This window comes from Psammomys obesus, unplaced genomic scaffold (assembly GCF_907164565.1).
Source record: "Psammomys obesus unplaced genomic scaffold, mPsaObe1.curated_primary_1811, whole genome shotgun sequence".
Taxonomy (NCBI): Eukaryota; Metazoa; Chordata; class Mammalia; order Rodentia; family Muridae; genus Psammomys; species Psammomys obesus.
The window spans coordinates 20,563,380-20,587,376 of record NW_026592118.1 but is presented as its reverse complement, the minus strand read 5'-3'; the positions used below and the strand labels follow the sequence as shown (position 1 = coordinate 20,587,376).

Genomic DNA, 23,997 nt, shown 5'->3' with positions numbered 1-23,997 from the left:
CTGAGTGTAAACAAAAATTATTTTATTTGAAATAAAAATGATCCTGTAGAAGAATTGTCTTCACAACTGCAAATTAAATATACCAAAAATGCTAGAGAGTGTGATTTAATGGTAGCACTCTTGCCTCGCAGTCTCAGAATGCAACAAAACAATCAAAACACACGACACCCTCATAAAGTATGTGTTCTATCATATTTTAATCTATAGTACTGCAGACCTTAAAAGTTAAAGTGAAAAGTTTAATTAAGTGTTAGTGTATTATTTACAGGGTTCTTTTTTTTTTTGTAAAAAAGCTCTTTAAAAGAATCTTCATGATAAACTTGAAATATTTGTTTTGCCATTATCGTGCCTCAGTTTCTCAATGTTTGGATACAAGCCTGAGTCCACCATTATTTGGCAAGATTTCCACTTTTACAACAAATGCTATATTCAATTTTCAAACTATCCATCTATTTCAAATCTCTCTCCATAGTTTTTCCTCTTTCTTTCTTCACTTCTCCCCCTGACTCTTACATCTGCCTTCCTCTTGGTCCCTTATCTTTCCTTCAAGCCTTCTGAATCTTTCTCAGTTTTTTTCTGTTTCATTCACTTTTAGCATAATCTGCCAGGCCCTGTGTTACAAATTCAGGGAGAGCTAGTTAACCTGGAACGTGTTATTTCCCATGGGTTCCTAGCTCTGTGCTTTTCCAAACTGTTTCCTCAGAATAGAAAAATTCTGGGATGGAGGCAGTGGAGTGTCTTGCATTTCAAGCTGTTGTCTGCCCATTCATTCCACACACTTCCGAGTCCATCTGTCACTTCGTTGGAGTGAACTCAAAGAACATGACCAGCATAGACAGCAGTGCAAAGTCTTTTCCTACAACCTAGAAAAGGTGAATACACACTACTCTAGAATTTCCAAAAATTAAATTTGTAAAAGTATAAAGCAGAGAGAATGGAACTGAGTCAGACAAAGACTCTAATCCTAGAAGTTATGAGAGCATAAATGGAGGTATAATACTTTCTTAAATTACCTTAAAGATGGGCATGGTGACACATGGCTATAATAATGGCACTCGAGAGGGAAAGTAAACAGGATTGAGAGTCCAAGGTCTTCCTTGGATATGATTCAAGATCTAAGTCAACATGGACCACATAATCTATTTCCATGAAAAAAGTAAAGAACCCCCCCAAAAAACCAAAACCTAGTGTAACTCAAACCAGACTAGCAACAACAACAAAACTCTTTTTATTTATGTTAATGAAATAGGAAAACCAATTACTTTCCCATTCATGGCTTGCATTGAGCACTTTGAATATTAAAGAAAGAAATTAAGTAGAATGAGGTCTTAATACAGAATATTTAAATTAAGGCCAGCAAGATAGCTCAGCATGCAAAGGTGCTTGCTGCCAATATGGACAATTTCTGTCCCTAGAACACACCTGGTAGGAAAAAGTGAATTTCTGAAAGTTGTCTTTGGCCTTGTCATGTGTGCATCCACAAAACACACACACACACACACACACACACACACACACACACACACACAGAGAGAGAGAGAGAGAGAGAGAGAGAGAGAGAGAGAGAGAGAGCAAATAGGCTAATATAATAAAGAAAACTCACCCCCAACAACTTTAGAAACATTTCTTCTAAGTAAAGATTGTTGTCAACTTCCCTTTGAATCATAGGAAGATGCTCAGTGATGAAGGTTCTTGCTTTGCAAGCCTAGTGGTCTGAGTTTTATTTCCAGGTGGCATAAAGGCAGAAGGAAAGAAATAACAGCAGAACACCACCACTCTACCCACTTATATACACACCTGATACACAAATGCACGCCTATACACATACCTAGATATACCCAATACGCACAGACCTGATATACATCTCTACACACAAACTTCTCTGTGTAAGATACATGCATGCTCATATACCCTCCCCCACAGTCCTGATATACTTAAACACATGTACACCACACTCACACAGCTTACACACACACACACACACACACACAGACACAGACTCACTCATTAAAAAACATTAAATCCTTAATTATTTTGAACCTCGTTTAGCACAATTTTGAATTTGCTTGCTTCATTGTCAGTGACTGCTAGATCCTTGCCTTCATCTTGGCATCCATAGTGATTTGATTCCTGTAGAGATATTTCATTTTATTTATTTAAAAAATTATATTTAAAAATATTTTTTTAATTTTTAAATTTTTATTTTTTTTAATTACAGTTTATTCACTTTGTATCCCCCCATAAGCCCCTCCCTCCTCCCCTCCCAGCCCCATACTCCCTCCCCCTTCTTCTCACTTGCCCCTCCCAAGTCCACTGATAGGGGAGGTCCTCCTCTCCTTCCTTCTGATCTTAGTAGATCAGATCCCGTCAGGAATGGCTGCATTGTCATCTTCTGTGGCCTGGTAGGGCTGCTCTCCCCTCAGTGGGAGGTGATCAAAGAACAGGCCTATCAGATTATGTCAGAGGCAGTCCCTCTTCCCATTACTATGGAACCCACTTGGATACTATGCTGTCATGGACTACATCTGTGCAGGGGTTCTAGGTTATCTCCATGCATGTTCCTTGGTTGGAATATGAGTCCCTGGGGAGACCCCTGTGTTCAAATTTTCTGGTTCTGTTGCTCTCCTTGTGGGGTTCCTGTCCTCTCCAGATCTTACTATTTCCCACTTCTTACTTAAGATTCCATGCACTTTGCCCAACAGTTGGCCATAAGTCTCAGTGTCTGCTTTGATAGTCTGTAGGGCAGAGCCTTTCAGAGGCCCTCTGTGGCAGGTTCCTAGATTGTTTCCTGTTTTCTTCTTCTTCTGATGTCTATCCTCTGCTAAAACAATTCTCTACAATAAAAGATCTTCTGGAGATATCTCTATTCCTGATCTTAAGCTGTACTATAGAGCAGCAGTTATAAAAACTGCATGGTACTGGCATAGAAACAGAATGGTGGATCAATGGAGCCGAACAGAGGACCCAGAAATAAACCGACACATCTATGGACACCTGATCTTTGACAAAGATGCCAAAACCATACAATGGAAAAAAGATAGCATCTTCAACAAATGGTGCTGGTCTAATTGGATGTCTACATGTAGAAAAATGAAAATAGATCCATACTTATCACCATGCACAAAGTAGAAGTCCAAGTGGATCAAAGACCTCAACATAAAACCGGACACACTAAATCGGTTAGAAGAAAAAGTGGGGAAGACCCTTGAATTCATTGGTACAGGAGACAGCTTCCTGAACAGAACACCAACAGCACAGGCTCTAAGAGCAACAATCAATAAATGGGACCTCATGAAATTGAAAAGCTTCTGTAAAGCAAAGGACACCATCATCAAAACAAAATGACTGCCTACAGACTGGGAAAGAATCTTCACCAACCGTTTATCTGACAGAGGGCTTATATCCAGTATATATAAAGAACTAAAGACGCTGAAAAACAGCAAACCAAGTAATCCACTTAAAAAATGGGGAACAGAGCTAAAAAGAGAATTCTCTGTAGAGGAATATCGAATGGCAGAGAAACACTTAAAGAAATGCTCATCGTCATTAGCCATTCGGGAAATGCAAGTCAAAACCACCCTGAGATTTCACCTTACACCCATCAGAATGGCCAAGATGAAAAACTCAAATGACAACACATGCTGGAAAGTCTGTGGAGAAAGGGGAACCCTCCTCCACTGCTGGTGGGAATGTAAACTCGTACAACCACTCTGGAAATCAAAAATATTTTTTTTAATGAGAGAATTTTTTTCATTTGTTAAAAGTTCAGTCCAGAAGTTGACTAACCAAGTCCAAGGGAACAAACCTGTCCCAAACCCACTTTGGTTTTTGTTTTCTGTTTGTTTGTTTTCTTTCTTCTTCTTTTTCTTGTTGTTATTATTATTAATTCACTTTGTGTCCCAGCTGTAGCCTACTCCCTCATCTCCTCCAGGCCCCTTCCTCCTTCCCTCTTCCTCCCCCAATGTCACTCTCTTACTCTACTGATAGGGTAAGTCCTCCTGTCCTACTATCTGTCCCCAGCCTATCAGGTCTCATCTTAGTCATCAGGGAAATGCAAATCAAAAAGACCCTGAGATTCCACTTACTCACAGCAGAATGGCTAAGATAAAAAACTCAGGTGACAACACATTCTGGAGAGGATGTGGAGAACCTCCAAGATTGCTGGTGGGAATGTAAACTTGTACAAGCAAATTGGAAATCAATCTGGCACTTTCTCAGAAAATTAGAAATAGTGTTACCTCAAGATCCAGCTATACCAATCCTGGGCATATATCCAAGAGATATTTTAATCTAGCAACATTGATACTCTGGCAAAGAATCACATCCAAAGAGATAGGTCTATGTGATCGGGCTGGATTATAGACATACCCTTAGCTCACACCCTTATTCCCTCTTGCTGGAATACAGACAGACAAGCCTTCAGTACACACCTTTAATCCCAAACAATGACCTCTACAATGAGTCAGAGATAGGATACAAAGTGAAACCCTCATGAGATCAGACAGGAAGGCAAAGCTACCTAAGAGCAGTGCAGGGAGAGAGAGGGAGTTGAGTTCAGTGCAGTTCAGTTGAATGTAGTTGAGTGCAGTTGAGTTCATGCAGTTCACGCAGTCAGTGCAGTTTAGTTAGTGGAGTTCAGAGACAGTTTTTGCAAGCAGAACAATTCAGCGAGAAGTCAGTGAGAAGCCAGTTTGAATAAGTTTGGAGAGGAGTTTTGTACCGGAATAGCTGAGTTGAATCAGCCAGTCAGAGTTCAAAAAGAACTAGAAAGGGAGAGTTTATTCAGTAGAAAGTCTCATAGGCTAGAAACATTCTAGCCTAGGTTAGCAGATGGAGGCTGGAAGCTGAAGCCTTCAAGTCTAGGTTTGCAGCAGATTAGATTATATGGAGGCTACAAGCTTCCATGCCTAAGCCTATGGATAGTTAGATGGACATACTCTGGGCTCAGCCAAAGCCATGTATTTCCAAACCTCGGGTATAGCTCCCAGCTATCTCATCTTTCCATCTGAGGGAGTAAGAACATTATTTACATTTGGCCCCCAACATTTACACATCCCAGTGCTATGAAAACTCCTTCTGTCCATCCTCTCTGAACCCCTGTTTTCTGGGATGTACTTATTTAGTTCCTGACTTCACGTTTGCTTTTGGACACTAACTATTGGTCCTCCTCAGATTCATGTTCTAAAGATTCTGACAAGAGCATCAGGTCAATTCGTTCTAAAACCCAAAGGAACCACCACAGAATATTAATACCTGACTAGATCTAGTCAAATACACAGAACATTTTTAATAGTTCATAATAAAGGCTTTTGCCATTAGTTAATAATTGTTTTTTTCAATAACAGGATGAAAATGTAAGGTCTCACTTGACCCTTTATATATTACTATCTAGTTTGCTTACTTTATTTTAATTAATTGAAGGAAAAAAGACAAAAATTGTAGCAGCAGCTGCATAAATCATAAAATATTTAATATGTTATAGACATGCCTTTTGGTCGGTGTGATGACTTGCCTTAACTGTCAACTTAAATCACCTGAAAAGATTATCAATGACAATGATAACATTGTATTGGCACGTGGGCATGTATGTGTGTGGGACTGTCTTAGTTTTAAATCGATGTAGGAAGACCCAGCCCACTGTGAATGGCACCGTGCCCTAGGCCGTGAATTCTGGATTTTGTATAAGAAGAGAAATCAGGATGAACCCAGGCACACAAGCAAGTGAACAGGCACGCTTTAGGTTCTCTCCATTCTTGACTGTGGTTCTGGTCTAACCAGCTGTTTGAAGTTTTTGCTTAGCTTCTACACAGTGATGACTATTACCTGAAATTGTAAGCAGCTGAAACAAACGCATTTCTCCCCGAAGTTGCTTTTTTGTCAGGTTATTCTTATCACACAGCAGCTGAAATGAAACTAGGACAGTGGGCATTAGCAATTCTTTTAATTATTTTTTCTTAAATTTTTATGATTTTGCTTGAAAATTCCAATATGATATAACAATAAAAAAGTGGGGAAATGTATATTTACACAGACATATATATATATATATATATATATATATATATATATATATATATTTACATATGTTCATAATTTCTGGTAATAGAACAATTCATAACATTTTGCTTTAAAAAAATTTTTTTTTGCACCAGCACTGTTGTATAGCTTTGTCTCCAAAATAAAACATTATTAGCAAGTAAATGAATGCCTGTCCCAGGAAGCACTGAGAATAATTAACATGGTAATACTCATATGTAGTATATAAGAGAAGCCTTTATTAAATAGCAACTACACTAGAAGACAAAAAATATTTTCTTGGGCATGTCCTATATATGAAAAGCAACGGTTATTGTTGGCAGCAACTGGAGGAGCAACTTTAAGTAAAGGCTATTTTCAAGGTGTTAAGATACTGAATAAATGTTGGTGAAGCTACTGTGTACCTGATGTGATCAAGAGAAATGAGGTGATGCAGAACTTTGGGCAAATAAACCATGGTTAGGGGTAAAGTGTTTTGAGGGCTGTGGGAGCTTGGGAGGGGGCAATGGTGCTTTTTCCCCTCGTTTGTTTCTCCAGGTGGTCTAGAACATTTGCAATGAATCTACCCTCAGGTACCTTTTGCATTTGCAGATGGGGCTAAGGACATTCAGCTTCTTTCTTCAGAGGAGTGATTTGAAAGAGAATGCAAGGACTGTTAGGCTTGTGGGAGGCTGCTGAGTCACATATGATTCACAGTTCTAGCTTTAGAAATCCTTAGGCTTTAATATTACAAAGCTTGGTGGTCTGTTTAAAAATGGCTTGTTGAAGTCCGCATTGGAATACGCTCTGAATGGAACATTAGGAACAATCACAGAATGACTAATAATAAGAGAGTAATTAGGAGACTGCCGTCCATTCGGCATGTGGATGCCTGAATCATGCACTGACTGCTCTCTGATTCTTTCATACTCCATAATGATGAGCTATATGGTGTGGACCTCAAAGCCAGGACTTCAACCCAAACACAATACTGTCGTCTTCTCTCAGAGGCTCGTGCATTGTGTCCTGTCTTTTAAAGTAGAGATTCAATGTGATTCAGGAACTAAGTCTTTTCTTCTATTCATCAAGTAATTATTTCAAATGTAAAAGACATAAATGATACCAATGAGATCTTTGCTGAGAAGCCCAGGGTTTTAGTACATCTTGTCATTTCCTTCAGATGAGGAAACTATGCCTGACAGGATGGATTCTCTCCTGTCTTGTGAGTGAATCATCTCACGTTGAAGGCTTAACTTAAATATTTTAGTTTGGATTGACAAGGCCTCCTCAGCAACTGTGCATACAGGAATCATGCCCTACAGCATATTTTAAATACACCCAAAATATAACATAGAGACTCCATTTAGAGTTATGTGAAATGCTTTTTCACTCATATATTCTTTGGAATGCTTAGGCATTGATTTACTTTTCATTGTATAAAAGGTTGTCATATTGTCAATATTATTTAAAAATTTACAAAGGTTATATAATTTAAAAAATTAATTAGAGGTATTAATTTTTGTCTTATCCTTAGTATATATTACAGGAATCTTTGACCAATTAATCACTTTTTGAAAGGGGTTATCTAACAGTACTAAAAGTTTTAGCTTTTTGCCTTTAAATAAGCCAAAATTAATTTTTAAAACAGAACTTGTTACTTGCTTTGAATTTTACATGCTGCTCTAAGGTATATATAGCAACCTGGCTCCTCCAATTAGCTAGCCACTATCTCACAATTAGTTTTTGTGCATGACAAGAACTACAGGAATCTGTTTAACTAAATATTTAATGAAATAAAATCTTTCAATTTTATTCACATGCCGTGCATTACATCTCTGTTAGGAGACAGTTACCTGAGTCCAGCCATCTCAGGAACAATCTCTCTCTTGTTGACAGGGACAAAAGTGAGTTCATCTTCCCAGGCCCCAGAACCAACTCTTACCCTGCTTCTTCAGGTGTTTCATGTGTGCCTGTTAATTAGTAAAGGATGCAAAAAGGGAAGTTGCTGGTTATCTAAACCAAGGCACGCAAGCTGTAAACGTTCTGCCTCTCATGACTTAAATTGACTATGTGCAGGTTGCCCACTCCTTTGTTCCCTTATCATTCTGAATTCTGGGCCAGGTGTTCAGGAAGGGACTTGACTGCAAAAGCTGAGTTTACAGCCCTCAGAAAAAGTGATCTGGAGAAGGCCCAGTTACCCAGGTTTCCTCCCTTGCTCAACCCCTTGTGTCAAAGCATGATTGGACAATGCTACAGCCCACTCCACTCCCCTCATTTTGGGGTTCCATCCTTTTAAGATGTTGTATAGGTTGCAGTTCAGTTCCTGAGTCTGTTCTGTAGCTCTAATAAGAATGTGTCATCTGCTTAAACACTTAACTAAGATGAATGCTCAAAGACACAGGCAGCTCCCAAGTCTGTGCTATTGTCCCTGACTGGTCAGTTTTTGCTGCTTAATTCAAATAAAAATCTTGCTTTGTTGAACTCTCGTGATTGCTTCAGTGTTTTTGTTTGTTTGTTTGGACCCAAAATACACACATCCTATTTCCCACCACAGCAGCCAATGTTAGTTCCATGTCTTTGTTTATTTGAACTTTAAAAAATTAATTAATTTGAAGAAAACTATTCTTTTTTTTTGAAAAGTTTATAGGGTTAATAGGGAAAAAAAACCTTGATACAAAACTAAAACAGAACCAAAGCAAGTACTGTTTATGTTGGACAGCTCAGAAGAGGAAGCGGGCCATAATTCCTCTCCGTGAAACAGCCTTCTGTTTGGAATGTCCTGCGTGTGCGGTGCAACAGAGGGTGGTGGACGGGCAGGACATGTTCTGCTCAGGCGAAGAGTGTCAGCAAACCCCATTCTGGGGGACAAAACAGTTGAAAGCAGTTAAATTGCAATCTCTTCTCTGAGCTGGGCATTCATTTACCTTTTTGGGTTTGGTTTCATTCCTAGTCTTCCAGTGCGCTATAGTCAAGAATAAAAGAATGCAAATATTGGAAGTGAACTAAACTTGCAGCATTCTTTGCTTCTGGTCTTAAGAAACTGAGTTATTGCCTTTCTTATTTGCAAGTTAATGTATTTGCTTTGACAGCTTTTGATTGCTAGGTAAACTCTGCCCCAGAACAGCTGTCAGATAAATTATCCTGTGGGCTTTATTTAAAAGAAATGCCCCAACTGACAATCTGCACCCTGGCTTTCAAGCTCATGCATTTGTTTGTGTATATGAACTCGCATCATGAAAATAACAAAGGCTGAATAAAACAGTCATGTTTGCCCATTTATCTCTGAACTCCTACTGTTGCTTTTAGGATATTTTATAGGAAGACACACATCAAAGCAGATTCTATCCTTAACCTACCACATCATGTCAAATGTGTGTGTGCTATGAATAATGTGAGACCGTTGTCCAACACCAGCAACTTTGTGTTACGCTAATGAAAGCAACACAATATTTGGCCGTAAATAACATAAACAGTGCTTGTTTACTTTGTTAATTCAGAGGAAGCCTTTAAAATCTTATTTTGAAAAAAATTTCACAAGTATTCACAAACATATATACATATATGTATCATACAGTATGTGAAAAGAAGAAAACATGTAAGTTTTGGGGGGTTTTGTTAATAATGAGAGCACACATTTTTCTTCCCATGTAAAATTAAGGACTTCTGTAAACGTCACTTTTGCCTGTTTATGTGTGAGAAACAGACCATGACCATCCATAAAACAAAAGTTATAGCCACAGTTGAGGGCTACTACGATGTGTGATGATTAGAACACGAATGTTTCAGATCACATAATTTGATATGAGTAAGAATTCTATTGCTTTTAAAGGACAAAGTATTCTGCTTCTTTGAATAACTTTAGGCAACTTAAAATCATAGTACCAATTTCCTCGCCTGTGAAATAAGGCTTAAGAGTTTATCTCAGTAGATTTCTGTAATAATTGAACACTTTTGCTTGCATACAGTATATTCAAAATAGTCCCTGAAATACACATGTTGAAAAGTCCAATTAGGATAGACTGGATACAGCTTAGGAAAGTCAAGGAAGAAAGATTGAAGAGAGTTTGAGGATTTGACTGTAACAGAAGAGGAACCTGAGACCACCAGGAAGGATGGTTCGGTGGTGGGGGTGAGGCTGGAGAAACTTAAGGACAATGCTTTCGGCTAGCAGGACACATGATTATAGAATGACACAAAAGTGGCATGTCAGTGAAGCATCTAAGCCTGCTGACTGCATATACAGAGCCTAATGGGGAAGAGGGGTTTTCATTTAGATTGGAGCCCCAATATTAATAAGCATTTGAAGATTTTGCAGTACTGGAAATTAATAATTGAGAGAAAGGGACATGAAGAAATTTTTGTCATGACATCAAATAATGTTTATGTGCTTGAGTTAGACTAGACTAAAATTTGTGAACTCATTCGCAATGGCTGAGGAAAAACACAAATGAAAAAGGAAAGGAGAGGTCCTCGATGAAATGAATGGGGATTCTGTAATGAGCAATTAGAAATTCAGCTCATTTGGTTCATAGAAACACCAGCAGCAGATTGTGTGGCCATGTGGGACACCCCAGTTGGCACCAGGCTCTGCAGGGGATGGTGCTGGAGCTTGTAACTAACTGTGATATTGAAGGATAAAAGGCAAAGGGCTCAGGGCTGCAGGGAGCAAATCCCACATGTCACCCACCTCCTGCCCCTGCGCCCCAGCTAGCTAAGGTGTGACGCTACTTTACTCTCAACCCAAAAGCATTTTGCTTATTTGTTTGGAATCCGGAAAAAAATTGCTGAAGTTTAGGCAGCACTTATTAACTAACCAATTTAAAACACGCAGATGAAGCTCGCAGATAAGAAAAATATTAATCTGAGATGACAAGGTCTGTGTCAGGAAGACTCTCTGCTCTTTGGAAACTGAGAGTATGACTAGCTGTAAAGTGAATTCATACATATTCAGGAAAAGGCCAATGGAAAACAAAGGCACAGATACATGCAAAATGAGGTTCATGTATTGACACAGCTATGTTTTCACTCCCAACCCCTTTACCTTTCCACTCTGATTAGTGTGATCACATTCTTTTCTCGTGTCCCAGGACTGCTTCTGGATAAAAATGGAATTGAATCCCCCAGCATCTCACAAGTTGTAAGAACTTCCTTCTAAGAGAGCAGCGGTGCTACTGAAAATGCTTAAATTGCATTTCAGTAATTTCAGGAACGAAGGTTCCTGGAGGATCTTACCCATCTCACAGTAATTCTATGACATAAGGTAGATGCCAAGTGATTTTATCACACACACACACACACACACACACACACACACACACACACACACACTTACCTGCAAATTGTTACCACGTTTTGTTAAATGCATATTTAGTAAAATTTTATGCCTTCCAAATCTTTGGGTTGCTTAATGCTATTTTTACCCAATTGCAGGGGCACCGTGGGTGGTGTTTTATATAACAAAAATAGGAGTAGTTTATCATTGGTGAAATATTTATTTATAGCAAGTAGAACACTTTACTTTTGAAATATCTTATTGCTTAAATTTATGAACATGATATTTATAGATTTGCACTGTTGGAATGGCTATTTTGGTAGATATTTAAGCATTTTAATTATTCCCAGCTCCTCAAGACATCATTGTGTCAACAGCATTATTGTTTAAAATAATGGCATAGGCAGAGAATCGCCTCAGGAAAGGGCCTGAAGTGACCCAGGATTCTCATGGGCTCATTCGCTGCTGCATCCCCTCACTGCAGCTAAGCAAGATCTCTGTCTCTGTGCTGTAGCCCACACTCTTCTTTTGTCTCCATGGTAATTGCTAGTGGAGTAAATGGAGAAGGGTGTGGGAGAAAAGTGTCTGTTTCAATATTTTCTCCCTACAAATAGCAGTGCTTTTAGCTACTTCACCTACTTCTCCTCAGGACTCACCCTCATCAACACAGAAAGAAGGAGAGTTATCGCTGGGGTCAAGTTATTATGACAGATCTTAATTCTCTCTGTGACTCTATTGTTCTAACCAAGCATAGTCTTTCCTCAGCTTAGCTTTTAAAGCAAATTAAATTGAGAGCTTGACACTTCCTACTCAACTGTTGCACTTTACAATAGATTAAATGGGGTATAATTTGTGCTTTTCTGAGCTCGGTGTTCGTCAAATATGTACAAAATGAAATGGGTTAAGAAACTGTTTTTCTTTCTTTTTGAGAACAGAATTTTCTGAAGGATGCTATGTCACCCACAAATTGAACCTCAAAAAGAGCATTAAGTTTAGAGGCAGTTTTATTCTATCAGATTACATGACAATAAAACATGTTATATGTTGTCTTTTTAGAATTTAGGCAGTTTGTATACCATAAACTGAAGTAGGCATGAATAATATTTTACTTATTCAATAAAATACTTGCCTCATTTTTGTAGGTATATCGGTGGATGATTCCAGTTGCATTGACTCTGTAGAGAACATTAGGCACTTAGAAACTTGGTAGTAATTGTGAAACGAGTCTAGGGACCCAGGAAGATTACAACACCTATTTATTTATTTATTTACTTTTTGCCATGCTACTCAATAAACATTTTGATTTGCAATTGTAGGGCAAACAATTTAGAAACTTGAATAGTTTCATGTAGATCAGATGGCCTTGAATCCACAGAGATCTGCCCGCCTCTGCCTCCCGATTCCTGCAATTAAAGGCTGTGCCACTGTGCTCAGCTGAGGGCTTGGGGATCTGAACTCAGTTCCTAATGTTTACATGGCAAGTACTTTACTAACTGGGCCATTTCTCCAATCTCAGTTGCTTTTTACTACTAAACTACATGCAGCTCAAGCATTTGTCCTTTGAAAATACATATATATTGTTTAAAGTGATTGAAAAGTTAAATATGTTTGGTCAGACTACGTTCTTCCTTTACTGTGAACAGCAAGAGGTTTTGGTTTTCTGTTTGTTTGTTTAATAAATCTGCTAGGATAAAAAGTTAAAAAAATTGAAATTTACTAATACACGGTATTGTTACAGGAATAGTATTATGGGGTATTTAATTCCACAGATAAAGGATTTATTAAATAAGCACTTTATGAATATAGTATTAACATTTTAGTGACTATTTTAGCAGTCTTGGTGTTTAGAATCAGTATAGATCTGGAAATTGCTAGAACCTTGAATTTCCTTTTCCTTGTCCTCCTCTCACACCTGCTGGTGTCTGCGCCACATTCTTGGGATAGTTTTTCCCCTGATCCTGTTGTCTGCAGCCTGCGCTGGTGAGATGCACACATAGGAATGTGGTTTAGCACCAGTGAACAAGATGTCTTCCAGCGTAGCTCAAAGCCTTAAGGCCTCTCCAGTTATCTTTCCAGCCTTCAGCATCCTTCCTGACTCCCTACCTTAAGGCCCACTGTCAATAAACAGATAACCACCCACCCCTTGTTACACAGGAAATCCAGAGAAACTAAATGGAGCTCAAAATCTGAACTCTTTTCTCTAGTCCTTGTAATTGTTTCCACTTGTCTGAAAAGCTGTAACATTTTCCCTCTAGTCTGCATTGAAGCAATATCTTCCCTTGGGGCCATACATCCCTGTTTCCCCTTTACTCTGCTATTTCTGAGCTCATTCCACACTTTTACCTTGTTTATGATACACTCTATGAGTAGTACACTAGATTTTTTTCTTATGCATTGTGAAAGCCATGTCTCAGATTCCGTGGCACTTTGTGTCAATTGCTGTCTTAAAGGGATATAGATGTACCTAGGAGATGGGACTCTGGGCATGCCTGTATGGTATCATGTTGGATGAAATTGGAAGGCCTTCTCACTGTGGGCAGGAACATTCCCTGGGCAGGGGATCCTGGACTGTACAGCCAGAGAGGAAGAGCTGAGAAGCAGCTTGCCTTCAACTACCTCTCTTTGTTTCCTGACTGTGGATGCAACATGACAGGCTGCTTCAAGCTCCCACCTCCTTGGCACCCCCACCACGATATACTATACCTGAACTAAGCTTTTTAAAATGAGACCTTTCTCATTTCAGTTGCTGTTGTCAGGGTGTTGTGTAAGGAAAAAATATTGCATCAGGACCCCCAAGACCACATTCTCAGCACAATGGAGATTTATTTGCTTCACAGGTAGAGAGGGCAGGGAATAAGAGTCAAAAGCAGGAGATAGAGGACTCAAGAGAAGGAGAAGGGAACAAGGGAGAGGGGAAAGGGGCATTTGTCCTGGAGGGGGACAAAGGACTGCCTCTGGGTAAAGAGACCTACGTGGCACATAGGAAAATGACAGTGTGTAAAGAATAAAAGGAAACCCAATGTTAGGATGAGGTGTTTAATTTTAATTCGGCATCCATGTTACTCAGGTGAGCCTAAGGGTATTTTGCTGCTGGACTTCCATACTTTGATAGCTGGACCTTGGTAGTCAGCCACAGGAGGGGGAAGCAGCCAAATAACAGAATAGACCTTGGTGGTTTAGGAATGTAATCTAACAGTTTTTAACAAGGCAGAAGGAATGGGAGAGAAGGGCAAGGCCTGCCAGAGACAAGCTTGGCATACTCAAGCTGGCCAGAGTCCATTCATGTTTTATCACTGCAACTGGAAAGTGACACTAAAAGAGGCCTGATATAACACAGAGATTAATAAAAGAACGATATACAGATTAATTTGCAACAAACCATTTAGCGACAAGGAAACCTCAAGAAAATGAAGATGCTTCGGCCAAAGTACAGTTGTATGTTCTGTGGACAGTCCTGCTGAATAACAGCAGCAAGATCACAGGAGACAGTGCTCAGACACTGATACCCTGGGGAAAGTCAGCACCGTCTGTTTGGTTCTGTGCTTTTTTATGACAAGAAGCTTTTGATGTATACAGGAATCAGGACAGTTGGACTGTATAGCCTTCTTCAGAGGATAAGGATAGGAGAAGGTCTGTGGGAGAAGTCTTCTTGCCAAATCTAGAGTGTACCCCTTTTAGGTAGTGTGTACAACCTCCGTCATCGCTAATAAATAATGTGATTTCGGTAACATAGCCTTCACTTTTTTATTTTATTTTTTTGACCTTTTACATAGAAACATATCAATAGCTCTGTCTTGTTTAAAAAAATAATGGATCCTCATGACCATCTCCATTCCTTTTCAGAGTCTACTTCTCATTCTTCTCCATGATAAGGTAGATAATCTCTTCTCTGGCATCTTTTGTGATTCTAGGTAGACTCATCATCCTTGTAAATTGTTTTGTCTGGTCTTAGAGCTTCTGTGATTCCTTTGTTCCTAGATTTCCTTCTCTTGCTACCACTCATATCCCTTTACCCTTTCATAAACTGTTGTTTATTTCCTTCTTTGTACCTGATCCTACATTGATTTGTCCTTGCTAGGCACTGTAACCACCAATGTTTATATTCCATGCAGGTTTATCTTCTGACATCTCTGAACCTGTTACATTTAAGTCCCTGAAAAACACCACCAATTCAGCAAAAGCAAACTCAGTGGTTGGGTTGTAGCTCCCTGGCAGAGCACCTGGCCAGCGTGAGCAGGGCCCTGAGATCGATTCCCAGCAACACACCAAAGCAGAAACAAACCAGCAGAGACCAACTCTCGGAAGCCCCTAAACTGTTCAGTGCCTGCTACCCTGTTCTACATTTTTTGTCTGATACCCTGTATCAAAACATCCCATCCCCTCCTGAGAAACTGCCCACATCTCCTACCGGTTCTTCCTCCTATTCACTTGTTGTGTTCAGAAGTACCTGTAGTCTTGTGCACACTTCAGAATTTCACTGAGCTAATTGCTTCTATGTGGCCTCCCCACTTTCCCCTGCCTTTTCCTTTACTACGATTGAGTTAACTGCGTAATAGATGTTCCTACCCTTTCATCTCTACACTGTGTTCGTCTCCCTGCCCTCCAAGTGCCATCTACTTGGTGTTAGGAAAGTTTATTTTCTCATGTTTGTATGTATCTACTTGATCTTGTTACTGTCCAGTTTCTCATTTTCTAATATCCTCATCATTTTTGAGCACACAAACAAAATCTTCAATAATATCACTTAAGAATTTGTTTGTACCATTTTTTTTTTTCTGGCTGAATTACCACCACCCCCAACTACTGTCATATCACTGTCTAAACACAACATGGTCTTGAACTAGTCAAACTTGTTGAACTGACTGTAAACTCCATTGTTTGCTCCACCCTGCACAAACTAGGAAATCTGCCCTCCTTCCCCCAAAGCTAAGAAGCCTCAGAACACTAGGAAGCCTCAGAACAAAGGAAAAGCCCAAGATCCCAGTTCTACATTCTTGGCAGCTTTGGAAACTTCTACCCCTGATGCTGCTAGGCTCCCAAAGCCCCACCTAAATGCTCAGCTCTTGACCATACTTGGACACAAACCTAGCTCCCAGCTGACTGGTCATCACCTCTTTCCTATAGTCTACAAAACTTCCCTACCCTGGCCCGAGAACATGAATTCCTCAGCCTTGTTTGGGACCGATAATCCACCCAAGAGCAGTGCCTAATAAGTTTTCCTTTATCTGCTTTTAATTTGGTCTAATCTTGCCTATATCTGCATCATCCAGTGAGAGAGTAAGCCCATTAACCCTGTTCCTAATGCCTTCATTGTTAATTCCTTTAATTTGACAGTTCTACTTGTGTTTCAATTACCACTTTTTCAGTAGCTACTGCCATGAACATTTGAAGGGGTTAATGATGGTATGTCATTTCAAAAATGCAAATTTGGCATGTTGATTATTTCTAGCTAATGTCACATATATCCAACTGGCCTTTTTTATTTTTTATTTTGCTACCTGTAACAATCCAAAGAAGTTTTTTGGGTGGAGGAGCATTCTTTAATCCTCAGATAAAGTCTTTATCAACCAGAGATGGGTAATTGGGTTTCAGTAAACCTGAATATAAACAAACTCGGAAGTAACCTTGATCTTCTGCTCTTTCCTATTCTCTCATATGTCTATTGGTAGCATTTCTGGGGTTTGTTTTCTCAAAGTCCAGATATTCATTTGTCCTGTTGATCCCACAAACATGTGTTGTACTTTGTCTTTTGTCATTGAGCTTTACTCTCTTCTTCCAGTCTCCATGTACATGGAAAATGAATAAAACATTTATGCTTTTCTTTTGTTAATTAGCTCTTACATTAATTGGGTTCCTTGAGGCATAAAGGAGCCCACATAAGAACATAGAGGAGTGCTGGCTGGTACTCGGTAATATTCAGGCATTAAATGGCTCTCTCCTGGCACCACAGCCATTTCTCCATCATCACATTCTTCTTAATTCTTGGTCTCTTTTGCCCAGACCTCATTTTAATCTCAACTTGTCTTTCGGTAATTTTCAAGCATGTGCTAGTGCTTTTTGGGCAGTGTTACAGATAGAAAATATGAAATGTTTTCTGTGGTGTGTGATGTAACTTGTTACATGTAAATGTTATATTCTCTGAATCTTTTTCTAGCTTCTGTAATATTTTAAGAAAACCAGGTGACAGTTAAAAAACAGCATCTATTAAAAAAAAGACGCTTGCCCTTCGAAATTATTCCTGACAGGTTGTCAGCTGGAGCAGAGAAGAACGAATGGATCCTGAATAACTTCTCAGCTCAAAAGTGAATGGTTCACCTCTGTGTATATCACCAGTGACAGTGCACTGGTGAAGGTGACAGAGATCAGTGTTCAGGAACAGACTATATCACACACACACACACACACACACACACACACACACACACACAGGCTCACATTCTCTTTCTCTTTCTTTCTCTCCTGCCCCCACCCCAGCTAAAGTATACCTAAGATTTTTTTTTTTTACTACTCGTCAATATTAGGAATTATATTTGAGAAATATTCATTCTCTAGATTCTAGGATTTAGGATCTGTGTACAGCTGAGAACACAGCTGTTCTGACTGGAATTAGAAAGTACTGTGTGTAGTGTTTGCTCCTGCCTATACACTAATGGAATTTTTTTTTTCTTCTAATTATAAAAGTGAGCACAGTTTTATTTATTTAATAACAATAGCAGTAACACTGATTGGGTTATTTTTATACTGTTTTACAAGTATGTATGCCCATTCATAAATTGTAATATTGGGACTTTACCCACTCCATTTATTTTGATGGTTTGGTAAATCTTAGTTTATGTTGTATTTTGGTATTCGTTTACCTTTTCTTCCTCTCCTATTCATACAGAATTATTGAGTAAATTTTTATGTTGATTTTATTTGTGCAAAAGCATCCCTGGTTTCAACCTGTTTTATTTAGTAAGCAGTTTGTTTCCCCTGCAAATTGTTACTGTTTTCCTAATAAGCCTTCATCATCTTTATGACTGATTTTCAGTTTTTCTGCTTTCTTTTTTTGTTTGTTTTATTTCTTTCAACTCTTTGTTCTTTTATGTGTTCTCCCTGATATTATTTCAATCCATTTTTCATGTTGTGTTTTTTTCTTTATTCTGTTTCTGAAATGAAGTTGATGACTTGACGAACTGTTGGAATTTACTGCTGAAGGAAGGGAAGACTCACGTACATCACTTTCCGTGATTCAAACAATATTCACATGAAGTTTTAATTCAAACATAAACCCTCTCCTAAACAGCTTTGCTGGATGTCCATATGCATTATGTTTTCCTGAAGAGAAGAGCCACACATGTTAGACCTGCAGTATGATGATGCTACTTAGGGACATATGTAGAGGTGTAAACTGAACATTAAATCGCACTGGTTAGAATGCGGAACACTACCTGCTTTTCAGAATCAGACGTCTCTAAAACAGCCTGAGAGCAATAGTTCATGTTTCAAGATATTGACTCCATTTATTATAAGATATATCTGAGAGTATTTGGACTTAAATGCTGAAGGAATAATTTCCATGAGTTCAGCACTGCTTTGAAAACTACAGTACTGGTCCAGTCATGCAGAATCTTGGAGAACCACTGGGGAGATAAAATGTATTTGGCCTTTGTACTAAAATATTTGTAACCTTGTGGCTTGTAGTGGTTTAAATGGAGGATGTTATTCTAAATACTCATTTTATGTTCAGAAAATACAGCTTATATTTATTTTTAAATGCTGTACTTAGTAACTATTTTTATGAAATTTTGGTGAGTGAGCAAATGTTTACTCTCTTGATTCCCAAGATGTTTTTGTCATTTTTTTCATTTTGATTTGGGGGCATTTCAACATCCAGAAAGTGTGTAAACACATTCAAGTGTAAGAACTAAATAAAAACTAATAACTCCAACAAAAATAAATTTTGAAAATAAAAGCTCCAGTGTAATAAAGGTTCAACAGTTGTTTGGTTTTGTTGTTGTTGTTGTTTTGTTTTTCCAGTTTGAAGGTTGAATGGGAAGGTGATCTTAGTGGGTACTGAAAGGGAGAATCAAAACTTAACTATATGAAGTACGTATATAAAATACCACTGTGCGAGCACTATTGGCAGGAGATCTGATAGAACTTTCTTCCTTCTGATTCGCAGTATCAAGTCATGGGTGGATAAGATGCAAGAAGACCTGGTCACACTGGCAAAGACAGCAAGTGGAGTGACTCAGCTTGCCGACGTGAGTACCTCCGGCCGTGGGCTTTGTTAATATGCTTAGTTTTGAGTGCCCTTAAGTCTTTCAGAAGACATTGTTCCAGTTACCATGCAGTAACCGTAGTGAAAATTTGTGGTAGCCCCTGAATACTGCTGCAGATTGGAAACCAGAATGGCATGGCTAACAATAAAAGTGTTCGCTCCCCTGCCCAGATTTAGAGTCAGAGGCCATATACCTTTTAAAACTATTCCTCCAGTTTCCAGAATATATTTTAGAATTTTCCCATAATGGCAACTTAAAGTCTAGTTTGAATATCTGCAGTACAAACACGTCTTCAATCTTTGAGGGCAGATTTTCCTTTAAAAATATGTGAAATGTGTTTGTAAGCACATCCACAGACAAGGATGTGTCATTGACGGTTGTGTAAAGATTTTGAAGCCTGAAATGGGGACACCATTAAAAGGAAATTTTTTCTCAAAGTTTCTAAACTGTCTGAGAGGGTTAGTCTAACCTGAGTTTGGAAAGTGGTTGGATTATATAATATAAATATTATGTAGCAATTTAGGCATACTATTTTCTTTGTGTAAGCTATATGATTATGTAAGCATTCTGAACAGTTATCAAACTGTCATTTTAAAGTTCTCACTACTTGCTAAGAAAGTAATATAGAAATTTGGGTATATTTTCATTTTGTGTTCTTAGTCAAACAATGATGCCTTTACTATTTTTACCCTGTGATACATTAATCAGATAAAATTTTAGAAAAGTTTCATGGATGGGATTATGGATTGAAAGACGGTATGTATGTTCAGGAGTTTTATTTTTTTATTATTTTCATATACATGAAAATTAAGTTAGAACCCAATTGTAAACATTAATTTTTTTAATGGCTCACATGTACCTATGAAAGTAACTTATAATCATTTTTACTATACTCATGTTTTGCCTGCAATAGGTCATACAAAGTCAGGTAGAGAATTTTTCTCTGGCCATCAAGGCAAGTGCTCAAAAATGTTTGGACTTTGTGGCATTTTGCAAATTAAAATTCCCAGTTAGGAATGCTCATGTGCATAGTAACGTTCATTTTTGGGAGAAACTGCGATACATTGTTAGCTTATGTATCAGAAATTCCCAAAGAAAATCTTTTAAGTAAATACTTCAAAGAGTATCTTAGAATGTCTTCATGAGACAGATGCAGATCTTAAACCAAGAATGTGCTTAACATCCCTCGGTTATATTGTATGTCCCTAATTTGAAAATCCAAACCCTAAATACTCTCTAAATGTGAAAGTTTTGCAGTGTGGAGGTGATGCCCAGGTGTGACAGAGCACAGTCCCCATGAATGTACACTAATTATACTATGTGACATCCCTTGATACAAGAGAAACATCAACTGTAATGAATTCCAGTTCACACTTCAGTCCCGTCCCCAAGATATCTCATTATGTATCTGTAGATATTCAGAAATCCTAAGAAAGTACTTTCAGTCCCATATTTCTGAGAAGATATACGTACCCTGTATCTGCAAGATATTTGGGGATGAAATCTGTTTCTTGTCAATACTGGTGTTCTGTAGTGCTTGGACACACAGATGATATAGGGAGGGCTGTAAGCTCCGGTTTATGATTCGCTTTAGAAATATGTGAGTATGTGCCAGTGTGTTGGGTAGTATGTGAACCCCTATTCAAGGAATAGGATACTTTTTCTTAATTTTTATTTTCATAGATTTAAGTTGACTGTGGGAAAAGCTTTCAATCAAACACAGAGATGAATGACAGCTTCTGCTGCTGCGTTTCATAACTTTTGTTGGCAAGATTAAAAATGAGTAGTTGCTGGTGTCCTCCTCTCCTTCCCTCTTTCTTTGGGCTCACAGCTCCTCACCTGACTGATTTCCTCTTGATATTCCTGCTTTCTCTTTCTCTTTCTCATCATGGAAAAACAAGTCTTGTCCCGTTTCTATTATGCTTTTCTGTATGGTATTGATTACTCGGATGATTAGAAATGATGATGAATGGGTAAATGACTTTGAGTTAATAAAACAATGAAAAATGAAGACAAAGTCTAGAAATTATTTGTTTATGCAACAGACACCTGTCACAATGACATGAATATTGTAAAGAATTACATGGTATATAATGGGGAGCGTGAGGGAAAGAGGGAAGGAAGGAGAGGGGAGAGATTCATTGCTAGAAAAATAATTCAGGTATTAAGCATAAGAAGAGATAAATGATCCACTCTGCCTCATTCTTTCCCTAGCAAAAAGGTCCAAAATGTCTGCAAATGGAGTGGGAGTGAGGGCTTGTTTGTTGATTTGTTAGTTTTTTTTTTCCCCCTCATAGGAATTCAAAGTTAAAATTAGCTAAAGGATTTCTAAATTAAGAGTGAGCTTTGAGCTGAGATTGAAGGCCTTTTCTGAGGGTTCTTCTGTTGTTTCACTTATGCAATGCTGGGGACCAAACCCAAGGCTTTGTGCATTGCATAATCTTCTACTGAGCTACACTCATTGGGGAGTTCTAGAGAACTGGTGGACCCCGGAAGATGAATACATGGTGGCATTTATTGGGTCCCAGGCTTGAAAGTCACTATTGTAGAAACAGTATGTCTTCCTGAGATAATGTAATTAGTTTTTACTGACTTCGTTCGTACACCAGAGGCCAAGAGCCACTGTAATTAGCTGTCTTACTAATGTAATTATTTTTGCAATATTATGAAAATTGCTATATGGGATCACGAAATATGAGCTAAGGGAAAATAGCAAATATTTGAATTCTAGACTTTAAATTTCCCTACCCTAGTAAGTTATATTTGTGTTAACGGTGAGACTTAGGGGCTGGGGAAGTAGCTTGTAGGTACAGCGCACACTTTACAAGCCTGACAGCCACAGTTCAGGTCTCCAGCACTCATGAAAATGCACAGCAGCCTGCCAGTAATTCAATCTCTGGAAGCAAAGATAGGATTCTTGCGGCAAGCTGACTAGCCCGGCTAGTCACTAATTCCCCCGACTTCTTATTTCTCTTTGGGGGGTTGCATATCAGATATCCTGCATATCAGATATTTATATTACTATTCACAACAGTAGCAAACAATTGTGAAGTAGCAATGAAGTAATTTTATGGTTGAGAGTCACCACAACATGAGGAACTGTATTAAAAGGTCTCAGTATTAGGAAGCTTGAGAACTACTGATTCAATAGAAAAAAAAAAAATTTGGAAACAGAAACCCAATTGGTTATAAGACATTTGGCTTACACTGCAATGGACAAAAGTTCCATTGTGCCATGCAACTAAAAGAAGTCAGTGTTGTAGATAAAATGGTGTTGAACTAAGTAATGTTGTTTATTAGTTGTCCTATGATCATCACAGGGGTATTTTTTAACCCGCTATCACAATCAAATGAGAAACAGACACCTGTTAACTGCCTTAGAGCATCTTGGGCAGATAATTCCATGTACACTATCTTGATAACTTCACCATCCACCTGCCAGCCCCCATCTAATGTCATCTGCCTTAACCATCCTTAGCTGGGCTACCTTCCATCCCTAATCTTATAAATGCTTGCTTGTATTCCTTAACTGGGCCTTTCCACGCCATTATTAGAGTCCTTCCTCCTGGTCCATGTGGTTCCTTCTCCACGCTAACCAATAGTGGTATCCCTCCTCTCTTTCCATCTTTCTGTTTCCCATGATTATTCTCTTGAACCCAAAGGCGGGAAACCTTAGCCACACCTACCCCATTCTGCCCTGCCCAGGTTTTAGGCCTTTAATCAACCAATCAGGCATAATGTCTTAGGTAGACACAGCAAGAATAGGTTTATCCAGGTAACCAGGTATCATCATCGAGGGCCGGTAATTCACATCAAAATACAAGCATCAGACCAACCCCCAACATGTCAGAGACACGGGATCTTTAGTCAAAATGCTCAACCAAAATTCTACCACCACAACGAAGTCAGAGTAAATAGCTCTGTCTAAAGATGCATTTAAGATGTGGTAACACAACTGAAGCTGTAATTATAAATTTTACATATATTGTCTATGAAACAAGACAACTATCCCAAGATTTATAAAAAAGGAGATAGTGACTGAACTGATCAGCAGAGAATGTGATACTTAAGCACTAAAAAACGTTTTCAAGTTGTAGACTTCACGATATTCTTGAGAGCAGCATCTACGGGTTCTTAAAACATTCACCAGCAACCATTTCTTTCCTTAATCTACTGAAAAGTATTTTATCATGATGATATTCAGGAAAATTGACCCATATCCAAATTAGGAGATATTCTAAATGAATCAGCTCTGTAGTAATGAGAAGATGCTTTATGCAAAGGTTTCCTAAAAATAAATTGATGAGTAAAAGCTATTGTTTGTCTTTCCTGTGCAATCCATTTCCGGATCTGCAAATGTTGTATTAACAGGGAACAGAATCCTGCCAGTTCTCAGAATGCCTCAGAGATTCTTACATCTGATCTCTCCTTTCACTCTCACCCCAG

General features: G+C 38.6%; 1 protein-coding gene across 6 annotated transcripts in view; it reads left to right on the top strand.

Annotated features, from left to right (window-relative positions):
- Window positions 1-23,997, top strand: part of Cacna2d1 (calcium voltage-gated channel auxiliary subunit alpha2delta 1) — a 467,228-nt gene that overhangs the window by 63,171 nt on the left and 380,060 nt on the right. For all 6 annotated transcript variants that reach the window (XM_055612640.1, XM_055612638.1, XM_055612639.1 and 3 more), the window contains exon 2: window positions 19,452-19,533. In XM_055612640.1, coding sequence (XP_055468615.1) covers window positions 19,452-19,533 — 82 coding nt within the window. The remainder of the gene's footprint in view (window positions 1-19,451; window positions 19,534-23,997) is intronic.